Source organism: Podarcis liolepis (genome assembly GCF_965112155.1).
Source record: "Podarcis liolepis genome assembly, chromosome: 3".
Classification (NCBI taxonomy): domain Eukaryota; kingdom Metazoa; phylum Chordata; class Lepidosauria; order Squamata; family Lacertidae; genus Podarcis; species Podarcis liolepis.
Window position 1 is genome coordinate 84,637,499 of NC_139557.1, and position 23,768 is coordinate 84,661,266.

Sequence of the window (23,768 nt, forward strand, 5' to 3'; positions counted from 1 at the left end):
TTTCTTCAGGCACAACTGTTGGACAGCCCTAAGCGGACTTTCTCGCTTTCCCTTTCCTATCTCTATATAAAGGAACCACGTTGGGGGGAAAAACTCCTGGGCCTGAAAGGAGGAGGAGTGGACGTTGTGGGAGAAGGGACAAACTACTTCAAGAGACGGGCGTTTCCGCTTTGTGAAACTACACGAACCAGCATGCAATGGTTCACCTTTCGCTACTATGCTAGCCGTTCAGCTTTTATGGAAGCTGCGCTGAAGGAGCAAATATCGGCGTCCTCCTGAGAAATGGAATCTCTTCTAGTTATTGAGGATTGCTGAAGCATGATGAAAATAGTATAGAGTGGCGGCCAACAATAGCTATTGCAAATTACCACTTTCAGCCCCGAAAAGTGGTAATTTTGCAGTAGCTATTACCACTTTTGCAAACTAAGGAATAAAAGTATGATACAGGGTCTTCTCAGGAGCACAAAAAGTAGATGAGCAGGTAAAACTGTTCCAGGACTGTACCACTTCAGATTGCAGGTGTGATAATCAGGAAAGAGAGAGAGACCTTCCCACTGACCTCCCTAGCCCAGTGCTGCTGACATTGCAATGTGTCCACTCAGAAATAAGCCATGCTGCCTTCTAGCAGTCTTATTCCCAGGTAAGCAAGCATAGGATTCCAGCCTGCCTAAGCCTTCCATTTGTAGCCAGCCAGTCTGTAGGATGGTGAAAGAAGAGACGGCAAGGCCCATTTCCATCAGCTGTATTTTATTTTTATTTTGCTAGTCACACATCTTATGAAAACAGGATTGTAATAGAGATTAAGGAGAACAGATAGCCATTTCTTTAACATGCAAAGAAGTAACCTGTGACTTTTCAGATGTTGGACTCCCATCAGCCCCAGCCAGCTAAGGCAAAGGTCAGGGATGATGGGAGTCCAAAAACCAGTCTTTGCTCCATGTTAGATTCTATGTGTGAATCCCACCCCCAAAGTAATTCAACCTACCTCAAGGGTTGTTGTGAGGATAGGTGAAGAACCATGTACTGTACACCACCATGAACTCCTTGGAGCAAAGTCAGGCTATAACTGTAAAATATATCTGCCTTTCATAGTCCAGTAGCAATTTCAGTGCTTTATTTCTTAGCACTATTACTCCCTGCCCCCACCATTGATGACCACTTTCTCTCATTCTACCAGCTTCGCCCATCTTCCTCCTGTCATGGTTTATAAAGTGAGAACTGTCAAATGATAATTGTTTTATGTGAGTTTTTCTAAATAACATAGGCAGAGGTGTATGAATACTTCATTTTGTTTATGGCAAGAAAACTGTCTCTGCAAGGAAAGATGGGGTTTGCCCAGCAGTGCTTCTTAGTGGATCAAAGGCTTGATCCCTGTAAGAAAGCAGCTACAGCAGAAACGAGGCAACCCAAAGCTCTCAATGCTACTGTCAAGGATGTTCTTTAGGAAAGGGCAAATCCTATCTAGTTGGGCCCTGAGAGACTAGCTGAAAAGGTGCTTCACGGTTTATATTTGAAAAGGAACCAGCAAGTTCACAAATGTTCTAAGATAAACTGTAAAATGCCTCTTTGAGCTCAAGCAAAATGTGCTACAAATAATTTACATGCTTGAGACACATCTTGGGCGAAAAGATATAGTGGGCAAAGAATAATTTATAGCCCTGAAGAACTGGCCTGCTCCAAAGACTTTATGAAAAATACAAATCATTGGGGTGGCAGTGCAGCAAATTTTCTGGAGAATACAGTAAATCTACCACATGGGTAGTATGAGGCTGGACTCACACCAGAGAGACTTAAACAACCAAGTGATCTAGATATAATTTGGCATTGAACCAGAAGACCTCAGGTTTATATGGCTGCAGTTGGCCATCCCAAAATGCAGAATGATGCCACTTGCAGAGGTACTGCCTTGTCATATTTTCAGATTTAGATTTAGATTGTGGAAGATAACTTTATCCAAGATCTGTTAAATCGGCTAGCAGAATCAGAACCTCTTCTTTGGCATGTCATTCTGGAGCAAAGAAAGTGCTGGTGTGAGGCTGTTGGAAGGTGACTTTCCCAGCTCTCCAAGAAGACTCTCTTGAGTGACCCTCCTGAATAGGAAAAAGAATCACAAAAAATAGACATCCTGCTCACAGGAGGTGCTTGTCTGCTTTTTAGACATCCACAACTTTCCACGAACCATTCTTCACCCATTCAGGAGCATTTCCCAACTCTCAGAATGTTTTTTGAGGAACTTGGAAAACTGCTGGGAGCAAGAGAGGTTGGGGAAGTCATAACCTAAGAAAAAAGCCCTGCTGGCTCAGACCAAAGGCCCATGTAATCTAGCATTTTGTGGGCAAGCTTAAACCTGCATGAATATCCCATTTTTAGCTGCATTCATTTCCTGAAACATAATTGTGTTGTAGGAGATTCATGAGATATACTGCCCCCCTACCCTGGCTGGATCACACCAAAGGCAAGGCCTATCCAGCATTCTGCTTAGTAGCCAGCCTATATGAGAAGCCCACAAGCAAGGAATGAGCACAACAGCATGCACCCTTCTCTCCTACTCATGCTTCCCGGCGATTCATTTTCAGAAGCATCAGACTAGATACAGTGTCAAGTCAATTCCATTGTTAAACTGAATGCTGTTTGAAGTACAGTGGTACCTCAGGTTAAGTATTTAATTCGTTCTGGAGGTCCATTCTTAACTTGAAACTGTTCTTAACCTGAAGTGCCACTTTAGCTAATGGGGCCTCCTGCTGCTGCCACGCCACCGGAGCACGATTTCTGTTCTCATCCTGAAGCCAAATTCTTAACCCGAGGTACTATTTCTGGGTTAGCAGAGTCTGTAACCTGAAGCGTCTGTAACCTGAAGCTTATGTAACCCGAGGTACCACTGTACTTCATTTTGTCCTGAATCTCTCACCATTCAACTTTAATGGTTGATCCCAGAGTCTAGTATTATGGGAGACCTATCCACCTTTTCTACAGCACCATGCATGGCATGCTTTGGCAGCCCCATGCTTCCCTGGATCCAAGCATCATTTTTAAAACAACTGCTAGATAGGCTTCATGAAATAGTGACTGGAAGCACTGTATCAATCAGGTCCTGGTTTAACATTTGAATTTTTAATCAGTTTTCACACTGAGATAAGGAATAAGACACTTGCTGCTCTGCACTGAAATAAAGTTAATTATGTAGTTCAGGGCTGGGGGAAAATTGCTTTCCAGAAGTTGCTGAACCACCACTCCCATAATCTCTTACAAACATTGGCCATGTTGGCCAGGACTGATGTAAGTTGGAGTCCAACATTTGGGGCTGCAGATACCCCACACTGATGTAGTTACTAAAAAAAGTTGTTGAAATAATGTCATGATGCAAAAAGAAAACCCAGACACCAGAGTAATTTTACAATAAGCATTTTAATGTATTTGTTTAAAATACAGTGATTTGACACATTTCAGTGATACCAGAAATTTTATAGTAACAGGTAACTATGGATAATTAACTTTCATTTTTGTTATCTACCTCTTTTTCTTTTACATTATGAAGCTCACCTGAAATATTCCACTCCAGTATACCTTCAGGACAGGAAGAACTGGGCAAGAAAACTCCCCCCCAGAAAAAAAGGGGGACACAGTTCATGCAAATAAATACCAACCTTGTTATTGTTAGATCTGTTCAAATATTCTCAGGAAGTATCAGAATTGCTCAAATAAACTAGAAATAAATGGTGGTCATCAAGAGTGAACACTGCATATTTATCAAACCATTGCTTTTTGCCCTGTCATTACCGTTGTTTTATTTTGTCTATGCTAGAGGCTTCTGCTGTGCAACCCTCCCCAAGGCTTCTCTAGAATGGAATGCCAAGGTCTCCTGCAAAAGTACTGGCTGGTCACAACATAAAAATTACTCTGCTCCCGAGGCCTGAAATGCATACAGGATTGCCCTGTTGCCATACTTTAAAAAACAGCAACTTGGAAGTTACTTAAAATACTTTTCCCCCACCCCACCCCCATTCTAATATTGCCAGGTATTTTGGCAACCAGTCTTATTTCTGTTCCACTAACCTATGTTCAGCTGCTGACTTTTCAACTAAATGTTAAAAAAGATTCAGAGGACTTTCTCCCAGTGTTAAAGCTAAAAAGCTAGAATTAGCATTGTGCTTTGCTCGTTCCGATGGTGTTGGATTTTTTTTGTGCTGGAGTGGAGGAAAAAGATAACTTTAATGCATGGAAGCTGCCAGTAGCTTCTCCAGGTATATTATTTTTTAAAAGTTGGAGTGAGGGTGGAGATGCAAAATCCCTATCCATAGAAGAATACAAGCCCCGCCCCTAACTTTTAAAAATTGTAAATGTCAAGACACCAGCAGGAGGAAGAATGTGTTGTTCTTTAAGTGCTCTCAAGAGACACTAATCGGGGTAGTCAATGCAGTGCCCTCCAAATGTTGTTTACAGCTACCATCACTCCTCAGTACAGGCCATGCTGGCTGAGAGCTACAGTTCAAAACACCTGGAAAGCACTACATTGGACCTCCATGCAGTAACCAACAGGCTCCCCTGCAATTAGGGTAGTGAGGGAGGGGAAGGCACACTAATTCAGCAGCTAACAGGCAAGATCCCAGGAACAATTCAACAAGTTGCGAAACATCATCAGGATCTGACGCAAATCACTATGACTGCATATGCACCATACATTTAAAACACACACCTGAAGAATCGTAAGAACAGCAGTTTGATAAGAGTGCTGGGAATTGTGGCTCCATGAGGTGCAAACCACAGTTCCCAGGAAGCATGGGTGGGTGGGTGGGTGTGCTCAAAATAGTTTGTGTACACCACTAAATCACTCTAATGTGATAAACAACCCCTTGTCTAGGAAGACTTAGAATGATATCCAACGTCAGTCATACTCAAGACTCACTGGAAAAAATGAATTAACATAGCTTGTTTGCACTTTAACTACCTGTACTTTTTAATCTAAGGACTCAGCTATACAGCTGCAAATAAAACGTAGTGTTTTAAGTGCAATATACAGTGTTACACTAGATAGCGATAGTGAGCCTTATGCTAAGTTCAATGTATTTTTAAAAATGTTTTTTTTTTTAAAAAAAAAAGCATTTTCAGAACGATTTTTATATTTGTGTAGATTCCACCTAAGTGCCCTGAAATGTATCCATACCAATATTTATTTGCCCCCAAGTATTTAAAATTTAATTCTCAAATCTGAGCTTGGTGTTAGTAAAGTGGCCGATGACCACTTAAATCAAATGTAGCAACACACTAAAGCACATGTATTATGCAATCACATTCTATGAGAATCCTCTTATTCAGATTAGAATAAGAAATGTGCCAGAGAACAATACCCACAATATTCAAGAGGCTACTTATATCCCTCAATGCAACTATGCCATTGTCTCCCCAACTAACAGGAAGAATCCCAGATCCGTAACAAAAAAGACAACACTGTAGATGCATGCATGTTAATAACCTGAAACAATTCATTCTGAAAACCTAGAACTTAATTCAGCTTGCATAAACTTTAAACATTAACCTTCACTGAAGTTGCAGAAAACCACCCCAATGATCTTTGTTTACTAAGGTAGCTGGTGACCACAGATATATTTTCTAGTGCTTACAAGAAAATTAAATTGTATTTGACAAGAGAAGTCAACATGTGTCACACCTGTACACAACCAGCTGTCCTGTATACTACACCATTTCTACCCCTATTTCTAGGACCAGAAAAAAGTTTTTCCTGAAACTTCCAGCATTTGGCTTCATTGGATGGTCAAAATTATAGAATTAATTCTATGATTTTCTACATCCTTATCATCACTTCTTGGCTTTTTGGGTAAGATCAAGTGTACTCACCTCTTTTCTAAAATAAAGAGCCTGAATGTTGTTAACCTTTCCTTATGTACTTGTTGTTCCAGTCCCTTGATCCAATTTGGTTGCCTTTTTCTGAACCTTTTCCAACTTGCGGTGACCAAAACTGCACACAGTATTTCAAGTGTGGTCTCACCAGATATGTATAACATTATATTGACAGTTTTAAAGATCCCGAACGTGGACATCACTTTTGCCATTTGGTTCACGCTTATCCTCTGTGTGTCTCATTCCTGGCCAGTCACTGAAAATTCAGGTCCCATTAGCATATATATAGTACTTAAAAGTATGATCTCTCTGCACCTTACTTTGAATTGCATTTGCCATCTTACTGCCCATTCACCCAGTTTGGAGATCCTTTTGGAACTGCCTGCAATTCTTTTTAGCCACATTGAACAATTTGCTATCAGCAGCAAACCTGGCTCCCTCCCTGATCAACCCAAACTCTAGATCATTAATGAATACATTAAGAAGTACAGGTCCCATACTGATCCTTTGGAGTCCTCCACTGGGAGAACTGTCCATTTATTCTTACTCTGTGCTTCTTGCTACTTAACCAATTCCTGATCCATAAGAGGACCTCTCATTTCATGTCTGTTATGCTTACTCAGGAGTCTTTGGTGAGTTACTTTATCAAAAGCTTTTTAGAAGTTTTAAGTACACAGTATCAACCGGGTCACCTCAACCGATATGCTTGTTGACACTCTCAGAGAACTCTAGAATGTTGAGACAGGACTTACCCTTGCAGAAGTCATGCTGGTTTTGTTTCAACAACTCTTGTACTTTTATATACCTCACAATTCTATCTTTAATAATGCTTTCCACCAATTTTCCTGGAACAGATGTTAAGCTAACTGGCCTGTTATTTCCCACATCCCACCCACCGCCCCCCAAAAAAGTTGGCTACTTTATAATCCCCAGAGTGTGTCTGATCTTAGGAACTGTATTTTTGTTAAAAGACCAGCAATTTAACATTTGAAATCTTTTAAGAAATGCCAGGTAGATGCCACCCAGACCCTGTGATTAGTTAATTTTTGTTAATAAGGGCAATCCCTTGTCATCACAATTTGTTTCCGTTTTACCACATTGTCAATTCATGTGCATAGGCAAACTCTTACCATCTTGCTATTCAGTATCGTTTTCTACTGTAATGCAATTTTCACATTGAACTGTCTGAACTAAAAGAACTTCTCTCAACATGAACTAACATCAATTAAGTTACCCGTTACATTTTTAAACTATAATTCTATCAGTAAAATGAAGGCATTTAGAATTTTAAAAAAAAGGTTTTTCCCCTTTCCTTTTGGAGCATTCTTATACATGAAGTAGGAGTTTCAATCCAAGTTTGTGAGGGGAAAAGCATAGTCATGGTAGGTAATATGGATAAGAAAATAACAAGAGATTGTGGTGTAATGCAGGGATGGCCAATGTAGTACACCTTCCAGATACCGTTGGACTAAAACTCCCATCAGCCCCAGAAAGCATGGCTTTTGGCCAGGGATTATGGGAACTGTAACCCAACATCTGGAAGACATTGGATAACACCAGTGTGGAAGAGATACCTCCTCAGCTCTGAAGCTCATTGGGTAGCCTTAATCTAGTCACCATTTCTTAGCTCAATATACCTCATAGAACTGTTGATTATTATAAAATGGACAGAAGAGAGAGTCTGTAACTCCTTGAAGGAAGGATAAAATTGGAAGAAACATCAGATGAAACCAGTGTTTATTGGATTTCACTGGAATAAGTTATGAGGCAGAAAATGTTTACTAAACTTACTTCTTTGATCAAAACCACGAATCCACAGATGTGTGCAGATGCAACAGCAGTGTGACCTCTACTGCACCTGTTGATATTCCAAGCAGAGTAAGAAGCATGTCTTTGCTGCCCCACCACCTGAAATCCTGTTCATATATACTATCACACAGAGTACAGAACTGTAGCAGCAGAGTTGGCTTCCGAGTTGTCAGTAACCTATGGATACAGACAAGCAAAGCAACCACAATCCCACCTCTTCCTTTATGCTATCTTGCTTCTGATATTGGTAATGGTGGTTGCTAGCAGCAATTTCTACTTTTGTTCCTGTGTAATGTTCTGGGTCAGTACAGAAGTGCTAGTGCAACAGTGCAGGCTGAACAACTGATAGCACAAGTTAATTGTATTTCCACCATAAATACTTATTTACTTAATTCAGCTGCATTTTAAATTAGCATAAACCCTTTTCCTGTTTTTTAACAGTTCATTCATATCCCACTTTACAAACACTAACTTTATTTGTGGACATCTTTTAAAACATAATGGGGAGAAAAACCAGAAGTTTTCAAAGCATTTTTACCATACTGTTTTCTTTTAAAATTGAAAGAATGTAAGTTACACACCGTGTTTAACCTGATGAATATTTAAGCAAAGTTTTGTCATAATGCTGCATAATTCATGGCTTGATTTAATTTCCAGTGTGGTGAAAATGGGAAATTAACTGAAGAACCAGTTGTCTGAATGTTCACAAAAAACAACTTGTAGAACCACTTATTTAAAGAACAAAGGGGAAAATGGCAACATCTTTGATATATTGGGTTTATTTTAGATTTACAGATAAACCTTTTATATAGATCCATGCAAACGTTTACTTCATATCTTGACAAGCTGAATAAGTGAAAAACCTTCACAAAACAGTATTTTGCGGCTCAGGGGTTCATTCAGGCATGTAATGTCTGGGTATGTGAAGTGAATCCAATCCTGAGAGCAAAGTTGAGATCTTCTATTTCTTCTGAGCTGGGCAGCTGCTAAACAATTCAACACAAACAGTTACTGCATTACAATACAATGAAATGAAATGTGATTTCAAATCATGTAAGTGACCTCAATATGCAGAGTCCAGTTGTTGGGCCACAGCCTTACCAAATAGTTTCCGTCTCCAAAAGTGAGTTGGTAGATTTTTCTTCTTTGCTCAGCGAGATGATATCCACACACACAGTAACATGGCATTACAGTCTGGATTACAGATTCAATTCAACAACGTAATTACAAGTCAAAACTGCAGAACAATCTTTATGCATTTTACATTTTGTGCAACAAAACATGCATAACATTTCAAATAAACTTTCTGCTCAAATGTTTCAGCAAGAGCCTTCTTTTTTCTTCAAGTTCTGAACAGGTTTTCTTGCGCTCGTCACTGTTGCACTTGGAATGTTACTTACAAAAGCTGTGTAAATCAGAAACCATTAAAATAGTCAAAGAAAAATGCAAAACCCCCCACAAAACCCATATATGCCCCAACAGCAAGAAACCCTCCAAAGGCCCACACACACACTGGCTGCATTCCCACAAAATGCCAAACTACTGTTTAAGCATTACAAGGAAAATCTGCAGCAAGCCGTGAGCTCACTTGCTACCACCTTTTTCCTCCAGTACAGTCATGACATTTGGAAACTTTCACTTCCATTTTAGACCAACTGTAGCTTAGCTTGTCTTGCTGTCCATATCCAGAGAAAATGCAGCTAGTCCTATGGTTGGTGGAAACAAGCCAACTTCATATAATAATTTATGAAGCTTAAGATTAACCACAGTTTGTGTTTCAGACATCATGTGAAACTGTGATTAATGCAACGTTCAATTTCCTCACAGTCACACCAGGAGAGGTAAAATGAAGTGTACAAGCTAAAGGTTCACTGTTACGCATTCTGATAATGCTAAACCATGGTTCTGTATTATATGTGAAGGTCAGTTATAGATGAGTAATTGCATTTTAACTGCAAGAAATAGAAATGAAATGTTCTAAGTTCAACAAAAAAAATGTTTATACAATCCAATATGTACAATGGTGTATATTTTTCAGGGCAAATGAAGTTCAGGCTTTAGCAAATATCTACTTCAAAATATCTAACATATCAAACTCAAACAGAATATTTACAAAATCTACACAACAGCTACTCAAACATCAGGATCAATATTATCTGAACTTACCAGGTACTCTGCAGAGCTTTCAGTTACTTCTGAAGTCAACTTACTGTTAATCTCATATCTACTATCATTATTTTCCACTTCATCTGTCTTGTTTAACTCCCTTGCAGATGCCTGCATCTCATTCTTGACAATGTACAATTCGTTGTCACCTGAGCCCCCCACTTCTATAGATGTTTTCTGTAGATCTAGAAGGAAGGATTCCTTGCACTCAGTTGCTTGGCATTGTACATTTTTTTCATCGCTACTTAATGGTGGCATATCAGAAGTGCTGTCTCTGCTAACATCTGATTGCAATACCATGGAAATTGGAGGCATGTCCTGCATTTCGATGAGTGACATGCTTGGTCCAGCAGTGCTACCATTTGATGCAGGAGACACTATGTCTGGGACAATTACATCAGAAACCAAGGAGCAAAATTTATCCTCTTCCTCACCAGATGCTAACTCAACAAAAGCAATCATTTCTGGTTCAATTGTAGGTTGCTCAATGCCCAATTCTCTAGTTTTGTTGGACCCTAAAGAAATGGATGAAATGGTTTCTAACTTTGGACTCCCTACAATATCCTCATTCAGAATTTCAGATGGTAGGATGCCCAGATGTTCACGTTCTACCTCAATATCTCCCAGACTAAAATTAATGGTTTCTATTTCCAGGCTTGGTTTCAATCTAGGAGAATCATTAGGCTTTATTTCTCCAGACTTTGGAGAAGGGGTTGTAGAATGATCAAAGTTAAGTTCTGAATAAGTGCTATTCAAGTCCAAGTCACCAGCTGCTGAGGTATCCAAGATCCCAGTGTTCATGTCTGTGAATGTAAGGGCTACCTCTCCAAGATGCTCAACACTGATTTCTGTTGGAAGAGCACCTAGTGGTTCTTGAACCATCTCTGGCTGAACACTGGAAAAGTGAGTGCTATATGTTTCTACAGAACCTCTCTCTGCATTGTCATTTAAACTGAGATCAGATTCAGAAGGCCCACACCCATTATTTTTTATAAACATTAATTCTGCACTGGAATGAAGTTCATCATTTGCAGAAGACATACTGCCCAAAGTTTCAGCTCCCTTAGCTTGGGAATCCTTGGTTTCACAGCTTAATGGATGTTGACTAATTTCTTCATGTTTCCCTAGTGTACTGCTTATCATTGTTACGTTAACAAGGCACTCATTTGACATCTCTTCTGATACTGGAACACCAACTACATTACAATTTTCATCATCGTTTGGTTGAGAACTAGTCAACAATTTTTGTTCATTATTTATACAGGAATTATTAAATTCATCTGCATTTAAAGGCTTCAATCCAGGATCTATGTTCTGGACCTCTGAAGTCTGCGGACTTTCACCACTGACTGCTGATTCAAGCCTATCAAGGCCCACATTGCCCCATTTTAGATCCAATAATGGTTCTTTATTGGAACTCTGATCTATCATTGCTATTTGAGGATTTTCTTTATTCACTTTTGAAGATGAGGCTGGCTCCCATGCCAGTGGACTCTGAACACGCGCCTCTGAAACCCACATAGAAATTGTTGATTCAGAGCTGTCATCAAGTTGCTTATCTTCTGTTATAGTATGGCCTTCTCCCTTAGGGGTATCAATTTGTGTTTCAAATAACCGAGACTCATGCTCCTGACTAACAACAAACTGATGTCCTGCAAATTCTGTATGTTCTCCTCCTACATCTCTCTCACCTAAACTTGTCAAATATGCTTTCATCTCCAAACTTTTACTGATCTTGTTTAATTTGGATTTATCCATTTTCTGCTGGTCTTGTAACTCGTCGCTGATGTCTGTGCCACTTGCCACACCAAGATCTTCAGCAGTAAAGTCAGTCTCATTTTCTGCCATTTGCATTATTAACTCTTTCTTACCAGGAAATTTAAACTCTGCCATCTCATGCCCCAGAGGTTTATTGCTAACATCTTTTAGAAGAGCCTCTTGGTCTTCTGACAATTGCCGGGCTAATTCTTTATCATCAGGAGATTTATACTCTGCTGCCCTGCACTCCAATGAATTCTGGCAAAATTCTTCCAAAGAAGTATTGCTTTCTGGCAACTGCATGGCTAATCCTGCTGTCTTAAATTCAGGTCGTTTCTTGCTAACATCGTGCTCTTTTAAAAGAGCAACATAGTCTTCTGACATATGTAAGCCTAATTCCTTATCATCTGGAAATTTAAAGTCTGTTGTCTCAAAGTCTGCAGGTTTGTTGCTAAAATCATCCAAAGGAAAAACACTGCTTTCTGACAACTGCACTGTTAGTTCTTTATCGTCGGGAGATTTAGCATCTGTTGTCTTAAGGCCTGTGGGCTTCTTGGTAACATAATCCAAAGGAGGAACACTGCTCTCTGGCAACCGCATAGCAAATTCTGCTGTCTCCAGTTCTGATGACTTCTTATTATCATGTTCCTGTGACAACTGCATTGCTGATTCTTTATCATCAAGAGATTTAAACACTGCTTCCTCACACACAGATGGATTCTTGTGAAGTTCTTCCAAAGGAGAAGCATTGCTTTCTGGCAACTGCATGGCTAATTCTGCAGTCTCCAGCTCTGATGGCTTCTTGCTAACATCTTCTAAGAGATCAACATGGTTTGCTGACAATTTCATTGCCAATTCTTTATCATCATCAGATTTAAAATCTGTTGTCACAAGATCAGCGGGTTTGTTGCTAAAGTCATCCAAAGAAGGAACACTGCTTTCTGGCAACTGCAGCACAAATTCTGCTGTCCCCAGCTCCGATGGCTTCTTAGTACCAGGTTTCAGGGATAACTGCATTGTTAATTCATCATCATCATGAGATTTAACCTCTGCTGCCTCACATACTGAGGAATTCTTGTAGAGTTCTTCCAAAGGAGAAGCATTGCTTTCTGGCAACTGCATAGCTAACTCTATTGTTTCAAGTTCAGATGGTTTCTTGCTAACATCTTCTAAAAGAGAAACACAATCTACTGACAACTGCACTGCTAATTCTTTATCATCATCAGATTTAAAATCTGTTGTCTCAGGGGCATTTACTGAAAAATCACTGGATTCATATTTTAATATTGACTGTGCATCTGACAGAGAGATTTTCTTTGATTCCCTCTCAACACCAGTTTTAAAGTTTTCTTCATAGGCTGCCAAAAGTTTCTCAACTTCAGCATCATCTGTTTCTGGGGTCTTGTCATTTAAAGGGATTTTGCTAACATCTGAGGTACTGTGTATGTTTTGTAGAGTTTCTTGTGTGACAGGCTTGCTGCTTGGTTTGGGATCTGCCAGCTGGTCTGCTTTTTTCTGTCTCTCAACAGGATTTGATTTAATTTTATCTGAAGTTGCAGAGTTCACAGACTTGCTATCAGCTGGACTCCTCCCACTGCGGTTGTAGAAAATATCGTATAGATCTTTGGCATTACCTGCTGCTAGGCAAGAGTTCTTTTTCTCCAGTTTTTTAACATGGTCTCTGAAAATAGTTGGTGGTGGCAAAGGATGGGGACACATGGGCACTGCCAGTATGTTTTTATCATCCTCAGACACACCAGGAGCCATGTCATCTGCAAGGATGGTTGCTTGTTTGGGTGGCACTGCGGGCGGAGGTGGGAATGCCATTGCTGGTGGTACTGGCAGTGCTACTGACAGCGGTGGTCCTGATGGCAGTGGAAGTAGAGGACGCCGTCGATTAGGTCTCTCAAAAATACCCAATCTTGTAATTTGCTCCTTTATCACAGCAGCAAGTTCCCGTGCCTTTGCTTGTGCTTTTGCCACAACATTTGCTTGCTCCTGTGCCTTTGCTTCTTGTTCCTGTGCTATTGCTGCAGTCGCCTTTGCATGTTCCGCAGCTTTTGCATGTTCTACATCCCGGGACACAGCTTCATGATCAGGTTTCTCTGTTTGTTCTGGTACCGTTGCATTCTCCTGTGAACCCTTTAAAACTACTACTTCTCCCCCAAATGCTTTCGAAATAATATCAGGAGGTAGAACAAGTTCTGGATTACCCTCTTTTACAACAGGAAGTGGCTTGGTGCTGGCACCAGAGGATTTTATGGACAAGAAAGTATTCAAAGGTGCAGGCTTGCTTACTGTTGCTGTTGCAGACTTTCTGAGAACCATCATGGGGGCTGGTAAATTGGGCCTGATTTTTGCTTGTGATGATGTCGAAACAACTGGTGTCCAGGGACTAGTGTGTGGGATAACAGTTTTCCCAGACAATTTAATTGCAATTGGCTTTGAATTTGGTTTTCCAGATTGTGACTTGCTTTCTTTATCTTTACTTTCCTCAAAGCTCTCCTCCTTAGAGGCAGTTACATCTTTGCCTTGATTTTTTTCATCTCTCTCAGTCTTCCTCCAGCTGAACTTTCCAAAAGATGTCATTCTTGACTCCTTTGGTGGTTCCTCTTTTTCCCCTTCCTTCTTTTCAACCTCTTTGTCATCTTTTTTCAATTTAAGCTTAACCCCACATTTCTGGCCATTAGAAACTCCTTTCCTTTTATTAGACTCATTTTCATTATCCCCATCTCCTAGTTCTTTGGAATTCTTTGGTTCCTCTTTACTTTTTCGTTCCTCTTTCCTTGCCACTTTCACTGCTTTTTCATCTCTCTCTTCTTTTTGCTTTTCACACAGCTTCCGTTTCAACCGGCGTTCTGTTTCTTGAATCACAGACAATCCTGCCTGACGGTCAATGTTCCTTCTCTCTTCATAGAGTGGATTTTCATCCACATATTTCTGTGAGGACAAGGAAAAGTTTCAGCGCTGTTACTTAATGTGAAATTTCAGTAGTGGTACAGGTTTGTCTTCCTTAATATTTTATCTTCCACATCACCACCCCACTACTAATTGTACTTGCTTAGAAATGCAAGAGGGAGGAGAAAGAGTGGTTTTCCTATACAATTATTATTCAGAATATCTACATTAGCAAAGCTCAGTCGATATAGCATGAGACACTCTCAGGTTCATAGGTTCGAGCCTCACTGGGCAAAAGATTCCTGCGTTGCAGGGGGCTGAACTAGATGGCCCTTGTTGTCCCTTCCAACTCTACACTTTTATATATAAAGTAATATGAGAAAAGCTTTATTCCAATGAGGTGACAAAACTGCAGCATAAAACAAATCTAGTACAGTAAAATTTCAGTAACACACAACCAAAGTGTCAACTGGGAACACAGTCCAACAATATTATCTACAGATAGGTAGCCGTGTTGGTCTGCCATAGTCAAAATAAAAAAAATCCTTCCAGTAGCACCTTAAAGACCAACTAAGTTAGTTCTTGGTATGAGCTTTCGTGTGCATGCACACTTCTTCAGATACACTGAAACAGAAGTTGCCAGATCCTTCTATATAGTGAGAAGGTGGGGAGGGGTATTACTCAGAAGGGTGGTGGGAATGGGAGATTGGCAGATAGCTGAGATGAGCCTGTTGACGACTCTTAACGACTGTAATAGGTCTTACAGGAAAAGGCAAGGGGTGAGAAGGTGAGAAATGGCTTAGTCATGTATAATGACATGTATACAGTCGTTAAGAGTCGTCAACAGGCTCATCTCAGCTATCTGCCAATCTCCCATTCCCACCACCCTTCTGAGTAATACCCCTCCCCTCCTTCTCACTATATAGAAGGATCTGGCAACTTCTGTTTCAGTGTATCTGAAGAAGTGTGCATGCACACGAAAGCTCATACCAAGAACTAACTTAGTTGGTCTTTAAGGTGCTACTGGAAGGAATTTTTTTATTTTGAATATTATCTACAGTGACTCAGAAAGATTAAAAGTCCTTCCCAGCTCTACCTGGAGATGCCAGGGACAGAATTCAGAAGCTTTTGCATATTAAGTATATGTCATGCCACTTAGCTATAGCTTCTCCTCCCTTTTACAACGGAAGACTTTAAGACTTCAATAAGATGACTTTTAAACATTTTTATTCAAAACAAATACTCCAGGTACCTTATATTTCTCGTTATGTGGATTATTTTTCACATGTTGTTCTGCTGATATCTGATCTCCAAAAAATTCTTGGCACAGCTGACAGTAATATCCAGTGACCGGGATTAGAAATTCAGAACCTGAAATGCCGCCCAAAACAATCAATTACAGAAATAAGATAATAAGACACACTACAGATTTGAACAACAAAAAATCCAAACAAAACACTAAAAGTACACAAAAAAGCCCTACAATTGAAATGAGCCAGTTAACCATGGATTCCACTTGAAACAAACTGATCTGAAGAATGGAAACCTACACTTGTTCAACAATTCTTATCACTGTATACAGTGGTACCTCGCAGGACGAATGCCTCGCAAGACAAAAAACTTGCTAGACGAAAGGTTTTTCCGTTTTCGAGTTGCCTCGCAAGACAAATTTCCCTATGGGCTTGCTTCGCAAGACGAAAACGTCTTGCGACTTTGTTTCCTTTTTCTTAAAACTGTTAAAACAAAGGGTGCTTAGCTTGAACAGCTACAGTTGCGACTTGACTTCGAGGAGCAACTGTTAGCACGTGGTTTTGCAGCCTTTTCTCAGACTTTGCTCACTTTTGAAGCTTTTCCAAAACTTTTCCAGAACTTCTCTTGCATCCATTTGGTAAGTTAAACTTTTAAAACTTTTTTTGGGGGGGGGGTTGGATTTTGGGTTGGGGTGTTTGGGATTCAAGGACTTGGTGTTGTGGGGGGTTTGCGATAATCTGGGAGCTTGTGGGCCTTTTTTGGGAATTTTTATGATTTTCTGTGACCATTGGGCCAGTTTGTTTTTTTTTCAATTTTTTTTTCCCTGAGTTTGAATTTCTGAGTGCTGGCTGGCTGGGGGAACAGCTGGAGAGGTTTCTGCAGGAATCTGGGAGCTTGTGGGGCTGTTTTGGGAATTTTTATGATTTTCTGTGACCATTGGGCCACTCTGCTGTTTTTTTAAAAAAATCTGGATTTGAATTTCTGTGTGGTGGGTGGCTGGGGGAACAGTTGAGGAGGGGGTTCTTCAGCAAGAAGCAAAGAGTGGAAGAGGAGCCTTCTTCGAGTGGTCCCCCAGAGTCTTAGAAAATGTACTGTACACTTTGTTGATTTTTAAATGTTTTTCTGTCATGTTTATAAAGTTAATTTATTTTCCCTTCAATTTTTGAACTGCTCTTTACAGTATGTGTGACTTTAAAGAGCAGTTAATAAACTCTTGTTGTACCAAATTTGGCTTTGTTTGGACTTTTTTTGACCATAGGAACGCATTAATTGATTTTCAATGCATTCCTATGGGATTTCGTGATTCGCAAGACGAAAAATTCGCTAGACGACAAAACTTGCGGAACGAATTAATTTCGTCTTGCGGGGCACCACTGTACTTTGTTTATCATTCAAATACAAAATTATGTTGCATTTCAATCCCCCACTAATTCAGTAACAGAGCAATTCATGCAAACAAAATAGCTGTCAGACATTTACTTGGAAGTGACAGTCTTTTGTTGACACTAATAAGACAAAACATTTCTTGGCAGTAAGGTGAACAATCTGGCCCTCCTAAGCACCACTTAAACTATAAAAAGCAACTTACCTTTAGCAGGAACTGGTATCTTGTCAATGCGTTTTGTAAGGTCTTGCTTTGTTTCAGTTTGAGTCTTCAAATCCCAAGGTCTGTTATATGGATCCAAGGTCTATTTACAATGACAAAAGAAATATTAAAATGAGGTCTGCTTTCCTGCCAAATGCTAAAAGCACTGAGGAAAAACAGAACTATACATACCAAGTGGGCATGTACTGAACTGTCTCACTCAAAATGAAGCTGGGATTCAAATAGTTACCCTCAGACATTGAATATGTAAGAAAATATAAAAGTTGTTCTGTTTGATGTTTAAAATATTGGTATCTTAATTGTGGGTTCAAAAAAACAGAGGGCGTCTTATACATGAAAAAATATAGTAAGTGACAAACCATACCAAAAAGATTAGGAATAAGAACTTATTCCAAACTATTTTCTAAAAGGACAGTTGATTGGCATGTAGTTCTTTGCTTTCTACAAAACATTATTTTACAACTTGGAAGAGCAAATTAAAACTACTTAATGAAAACCTGATAGCACACACCTGCCTGTGCTTCTTATTATGCATATGTGTGAAGAAATCAAACATGGTCCCACAGATGGTATTGCAGTCCTTGCACCAGTGGTTTCCTGTGTCATAATAGTCATAAATATTGGTTTCCTGGGAATGCTGTTTGGATGGCTGAAAATGAGGTTCTGTAGACTTGGGGCTCCTGCACCCAGGTTTGTCATTAGTTTTTAAATCCTAAATTGGAAAAAAATGAAATATTACTAACTGTGGAATGACAGCCAGTGCCTCAAAACTAGCCTTTAGTAGAAACCACACAAAATATACATAGATGTAACTATATATCACCTGCTTGTCAATGCCCAGGATAATTCCACCATTTCAGTGAGCAGGCACTGCCGACTCAGATGTTGTTCAGTCAACAGGAAAGAACTTCCAACGAGACTCAAGCATGTTGCCAAGGTTGCAGGTACTAAGCAATCAAGGGATGACATCCCATGGAGTACACGGTGCATGTGTGCAGTATGCATACTTAAGTACAAAATACTTAAGTACAAAATACCCAGCAACTCCCAATGAATTTGTAAATTCTCAAAAACACTTAAAAGTCTTTGAAAAAGCCAGGCACTTTGCATACTCTCTCTATATGAAACGAAATAAAACAAACACACACTTCTTCAGATACACGAAAGCTCATACCAATAACCAACCTAGTTGGGTCTCTAAGGTGCTACTGGAAGGAATTTATTTATTTATTTATTTTGTTTTGTTTCGACTATGGCAGACCAACACGGCTACCTACCTGCAACTACTTTATATGATGCACTCTATATTGTGGCAAAACACAAGTGCTCAGGTTATAAGGTTCTAAGCTGTCAATGAAGAAAGCTTGCAGCAGAAGAATCTGGTCTGTCTCAAATCTTGAATTACTGACTCTGCTATTGCATTTAACATACATGAGAAATGGTGTCTATTATGTCATGCTGTTTGACTCTTTGATCCCCTAGAGTATAATATACGTGATAAAACTATTTAAAAGTCCACATCCCTAGGAAAGCCTCCCTAAACGAGTTGTAAAGAGTTGCAGGGGAAACATAAATTGCTCTTCCAACCTATTGTAAGAACTGACTGGATCACGAGACCAGAGTACCAACATAAGACCCTTGTATTCCAATCAATATATTGTAGTTTTTTCTTCCAAAAATGTTTGTCAGTCAGTGAAGAAAAGCATTATGTTTAATGTTGTGTGCTCATATCCTCTCGCTCCCTTCTTTGAGAATCATAAAGAATGTTTTGGCACTATATAGACATCCCCCTCCTCTTCCACTGATCTGCTTGCTCCCACAAATAATGGGCTGTGAGCTCTAACAACTGATTTGTCTTTATATGATTATAAGAGCAGCTATGCTGGGATGAAGCCCATCTAGTCTAGCATTCTGTCTGTGGGAAGCCTACAAGCAGGGTCTAGTCGGCAAAGCAGACTTAAGGAGATCACATATCCAGTGTTTTCCATAGTGTTTCACTTTCAGAAGAGCTAGGAAATTTCTCCCTCATAGTTTCCAAGTTAATGAGTAGCAGAAGGGAAAATCCATCCTGATGCAAGCAGGCTGTTAGGTTTTGGAAGGCAACCCAAATTAGAATTGCATTCCCACTCAATTTTCTTGGGGGTTTTCCTGTCATTTTTGCAGAGACTGTGTCACTCCACACTTGTGATCAAGAAGAAAAAACATGCATGTCTCCTTCCCGAATAATTATCAGATTCTTTTCATCAAACCAGAAAATGCCACAATGATTTCTTCCCTTTTTAAAATGTTTATTAAAGAAAATAAGGCTATTGCAGGAGCATAAAAACCTGCCTGAGGTAGAGAATTTCAAGTCAAAAGGTAATCATAGCAAGTCAAAAGGTAATCATAGCATTATTTAAGACAGAAAAAAACAGGAATGAATCATATTCAGCACCACATAGACTTCTCTCTTTATGCACTTCCTCAGGCTGAAGGGGAGAAAAAAAATCAACATTATATTATGGGTGTTGTGTTTTTAGCAATTTCTATTAATTCCATTTATGTAAGTTTTTCAAAACTGGACCACACAGAAAGCTATTTGAAATTAAAATTACAAACGCCATGAAATAATCAACATTCATGGTCCTTCAGAAACTACCTGATAACTTGTGCATAAACATTCTGGTTTTTTTCTACTCTGCAGAATGTCATCAGATTATTCTAACACCAGCCACCTCTTAAAATCATTCCCTCCACTCCTGGACCAGTGGAAAGGATTCAGGAAAGACTATTACCTCCCTGTCTTAGGCCTTTCTATCACCAACTTCCCTGTGGGAAGGATCTTGATTATTTTTTCTATGTTGATATTGTTTATTGTATTTTTTATGAATTTAATGTTACTTTTAAGTCACATGGTAAGAATGTGTGACCCCCAAAGTCAGGATACTACTAATAAATAAAAATTATGTCAAACACAAGTGACAGCTTAACAAAGTTTGAACTTAATATGTAAGAAGAGGGTGGCAAGAAATTCTTCCAAACACCCTGTTTTTACCAAAAGTGAGAACATCAGTTAGAATCAGCACTTAGAATTTTTACCTTGACTGAGTTGGAAGTTCTCTCCTGACCTTTTGCATTTTCTGACTTGTTTTTTTCTGATGAGTCCTTATTTTCTGAAGATTGCTTCCGGGACTTCTCAAATATATTAATGCCCAGGATCTGAGCTACTTTGTCAAGCTCAGATTGTTTCTTCTCTGCAGCCTCTGCATGTAACTTCAGCTGAGAAATCTCTTTCATGATGTTGTCCTGTAGTTTGTTCACTTCTATTAGCAAAGGGTCTTTGTGTCCATCCTTCTCCCTACGTTTCTTCCGCAGCATCTCCCCTGAGTCGGTCCAAGTAGTGGAGTAGGAAGCATAAGAAAATCATGTTAACACATGCAAAATTATTTTGTGTGCCTAAAGGTGTCCCACACCATTCTGTTGGGCCCAAATGCCAGAAAGTTCTGTCCACATTACTGAATGCAGAACTGGCAATAATCAATACAGGATCCACAATAATTAATTCCTGTTTAGGATAATATTTAGGGGTGCCTAAATTAGTAGAAGTAAAAATAATCCTACACTTGGTATCACCACTATAGAGCATCACAGGGAAAAATGAGGCATAAAATGAGAGAAAGCAGTACCTTGCTGTTTTGAAAGTCGTTCTAATTCAGTCTTGAGATAGTGCAGTTTCTTCTGTCGTGCTTCCTGTTCAGACCTCAACTTCTCTCTTTCCTCCATTACCTAGAAAGTTAATGAAGGAAACAAAGGTATAAAAATACCCTCTTTCATGGACCAGTCAAAGAAATACTGCAAAGACCACTGGGATGACTCCCACTGCTTTTTCTTGAATTTGAGAAATTCCAATAATCATGTTAAAGTAGCCTTGTGGATTAGTATCTGATGCAAATGCATCTCTGCTCAGAGGTTGCAGCTCATTTATTCTATGCTGTATCTATGTTGATTTTTCAATCAAAATAAAAGTTTAATAATTAAGTAACTTTTGCTTTTCTCTCAACTACAGAGGAAGTTCTTTGAAATGAGTGAAGGGGCTGCAGATGGAAAAAAAGAATCATACACACCCCTTCCTGCTCACAGAAGCCTCCAGTCTGAAAGAATGTTCTGTCAAAGGAGGGCCACAACTGGATGTTTAATTAAAATTAAGCACGCTTAAGCCCACTGAAATCAATGGGCTGCAGCACATACTAACTGTTGGAACGTAGCCATAATCTACTGCAATGTAATAATATTAAGCATCCATTTTTGGAAATATTTGCCTGTTTTCCTGGTGAATTTAGTCTTGTACTAGTTACTATTCTAGAATCTTATTATTTAGTAGATGTTTCTCTTCACTCCTAAATGAAGACACCAAATGCACAAATGCAACTGAATATAAAAAGAAAACCTAAGAGAGATTTTTATGAGAACCTTGCTAATTTGGGATATTTCACAGGACTGTAATCTGTTTCACTTTGTTTCAAGAATTTTAAATGCTACTTGAAACACACTAAGAAACTCAACTCAGTAATAAGATGTGTCCTTGTTTCAAGTGTTTATAAGGCATCTCCTGCCACAGATTAACTGAACAGTCAAATATTTTTAAACACTGGAGGCACATTCTATTCCAAAAATAGAAATCAAGATTGAAAAATAAACACAGATACTCAGCCTTCTGATGCCTTTAGATTGTGTGTTGTAAGAAACAAAATTATCAACATCATTAAAAATACTCACCTTTAGCTTCTGAGAAGCCCGATTTCTTTCATCGGATATTCTTTCTTTAACACTTTTAAAAGGCTGAGAAAACTGAGGGGATAATTTTGAGTAAGTTGTAGCACTAGGGATTTGTACAAGCACAGAGTCATCTCTCTTGGTATCGGGAGTCCCTTTGCCTGTGGAAACCGTCTCAATAACTCGGAGGTTGGGTCGCGTGGGATTTGGTGGTACTGTCAGTGTGACAAGCCCATGTACATCTGAAAGTGTGGGGTCAGCCTGCTGAGGAGCACCATACATGGGCCAGCCAGATGCTGCATATGCCATATAGTGTCCATACGCATCATAACCAGGAGGGGGCACTGTGGGAGATGGATAGTTTTGTGGCAGTTGAGTTGCAGTGAATGGTGAAAAACGAGAAACTCTATACTGGGAAACCGAAGTGGAAGTAGAAGACAAATTAGGAAGAGGTGGAGCCGACGGCATTAGAGATATTGGGGGAACAGACTGTTCTGGTATAGGAGTGGGATTATTTTGCCCTACAGTTATGCTTTCTGTGTGCTCAGAATTTGAAATAGAGGGTATATCTTTAGATGGCGGGAAAGAACCAGAGGGAGAGAGAGAGTGATGCTGCCTTGATTCTGGAGAATGAGTGTCACTACGACTGCGACGCCTCTCCCTAGATTCCAATTTATGAGACGTTATTGAACGACGATCAGGAGAACAAGATGCTTTCTTCCCATGGAGTCGTTCCTGAGTGCGGGCAGCAAGCTTACCAATTTCAGCTACCCCAATGTCAAGACCAATAGTTTTGAGCAAGTCATGAATTTTCTCATACTCTGGTCTGGATTTTCCAGGTTTTACAGAGGGATTAGCAGGAGGTGGAGAACTTTCTTTCAGGCTTTCCAGTTCTTTAACAACACTAAGTGTTGGCTTTAGAGTAGCAGGGGAATTAATGCTAGAGTCATCTTCATCATCGCCATAAAGAAACTTCTCTTCATCCTCAATGTCAGGAAAGCCACGCCTTCTCTTTTCCTGAGCACTGGTAGAATCTGCCATCATACCAAGAATGCGTGAAAAGCCACTCCCATCCTGGCTGGCTCTTTCATGAGGAAGTAAGAAGTCATTGTGCCGGTCTTCAGGCTCTGATATGGACTCATGATAGTCTTTCTGTTTCAAAAAACTGCCGAAATTCTGTTCAAAGGGGGAAGTGTTTTGCTGTTGGCCAGAATTTAGTTTCCAATTATGCACACTCCCTTGAGACTCTTTATTTGTAGATTCTGCAACTGCACTTTTGTTGAACTGTTTAAGGAAATTCTCCACCTCAGATGAAAAAGGAGCAATGCTGCTATGCTTCTGCGAAGGAGGATGATCTGTAATAAGGGGAGGCTCTTTGACAGAGGCAGAACTGCTGGAAAAGACTTCAGGCTAAAAGAAAAAAGAAATAATTGTCATTTGTGAATACATTCAGTGATAACCAATAAAACAGAACAAAACTTTGATACACCAGGATCGTAGCCAGTGGTTTAGAACAGTAACAGTCAACCGTAGGAAGGTGTGAAAGAGACACAGCAGTTCCTAAATATGCTGTTATTTTGGCATTTAAGATTCCACAACAGCAAGGGTGACCTGGGTATTGTTCTGAGGGTATCTACTCCAGAGATTAAGTAAAATAAGATTTATTAAAAAG

At 39.6% G+C, this 23,768-nt stretch overlaps 1 protein-coding gene and 1 long non-coding RNA gene across 4 annotated transcripts in view; one reads left to right on the forward strand and one right to left on the reverse strand.

Moving 5' to 3' along the window:
• The first annotated feature begins 154 nt into the window (after nucleotides 1–154).
• On the forward strand, nucleotides 155–9,116 carry LOC310704089. Its single transcript, XR_014524567.1, has 2 exons — nucleotides 155–640; nucleotides 3,536–9,116. It is a non-coding gene; the product is annotated as an uncharacterized lncRNA (long non-coding RNA).
• Nucleotides 8,429–23,768, reverse strand: part of LOC310704076 (zinc finger protein 318-like) — a 23,978-nt gene continuing 8,638 nt past the window's right edge. For all 3 annotated transcript variants that reach the window (XM_083497042.1, XM_083497041.1, XM_083497043.1), the window contains 7 exons: nucleotides 22,100–23,506; nucleotides 21,010–21,109; nucleotides 20,423–20,706; nucleotides 17,856–18,056; nucleotides 17,327–17,426; nucleotides 15,740–15,858; nucleotides 8,429–14,529 (listed from right to left, as the gene is read on the reverse strand). In XM_083497042.1, coding sequence (XP_083353168.1) covers nucleotides 9,799–14,529; nucleotides 15,740–15,858; nucleotides 17,327–17,426; nucleotides 17,856–18,056; nucleotides 20,423–20,706; nucleotides 21,010–21,109; nucleotides 22,100–23,506 — 6,942 coding nt within the window. In that variant the 3' untranslated portion in view covers nucleotides 8,429–9,798. The remainder of the gene's footprint in view (nucleotides 14,530–15,739; nucleotides 15,859–17,326; nucleotides 17,427–17,855; nucleotides 18,057–20,422; nucleotides 20,707–21,009; nucleotides 21,110–22,099; nucleotides 23,507–23,768) is intronic.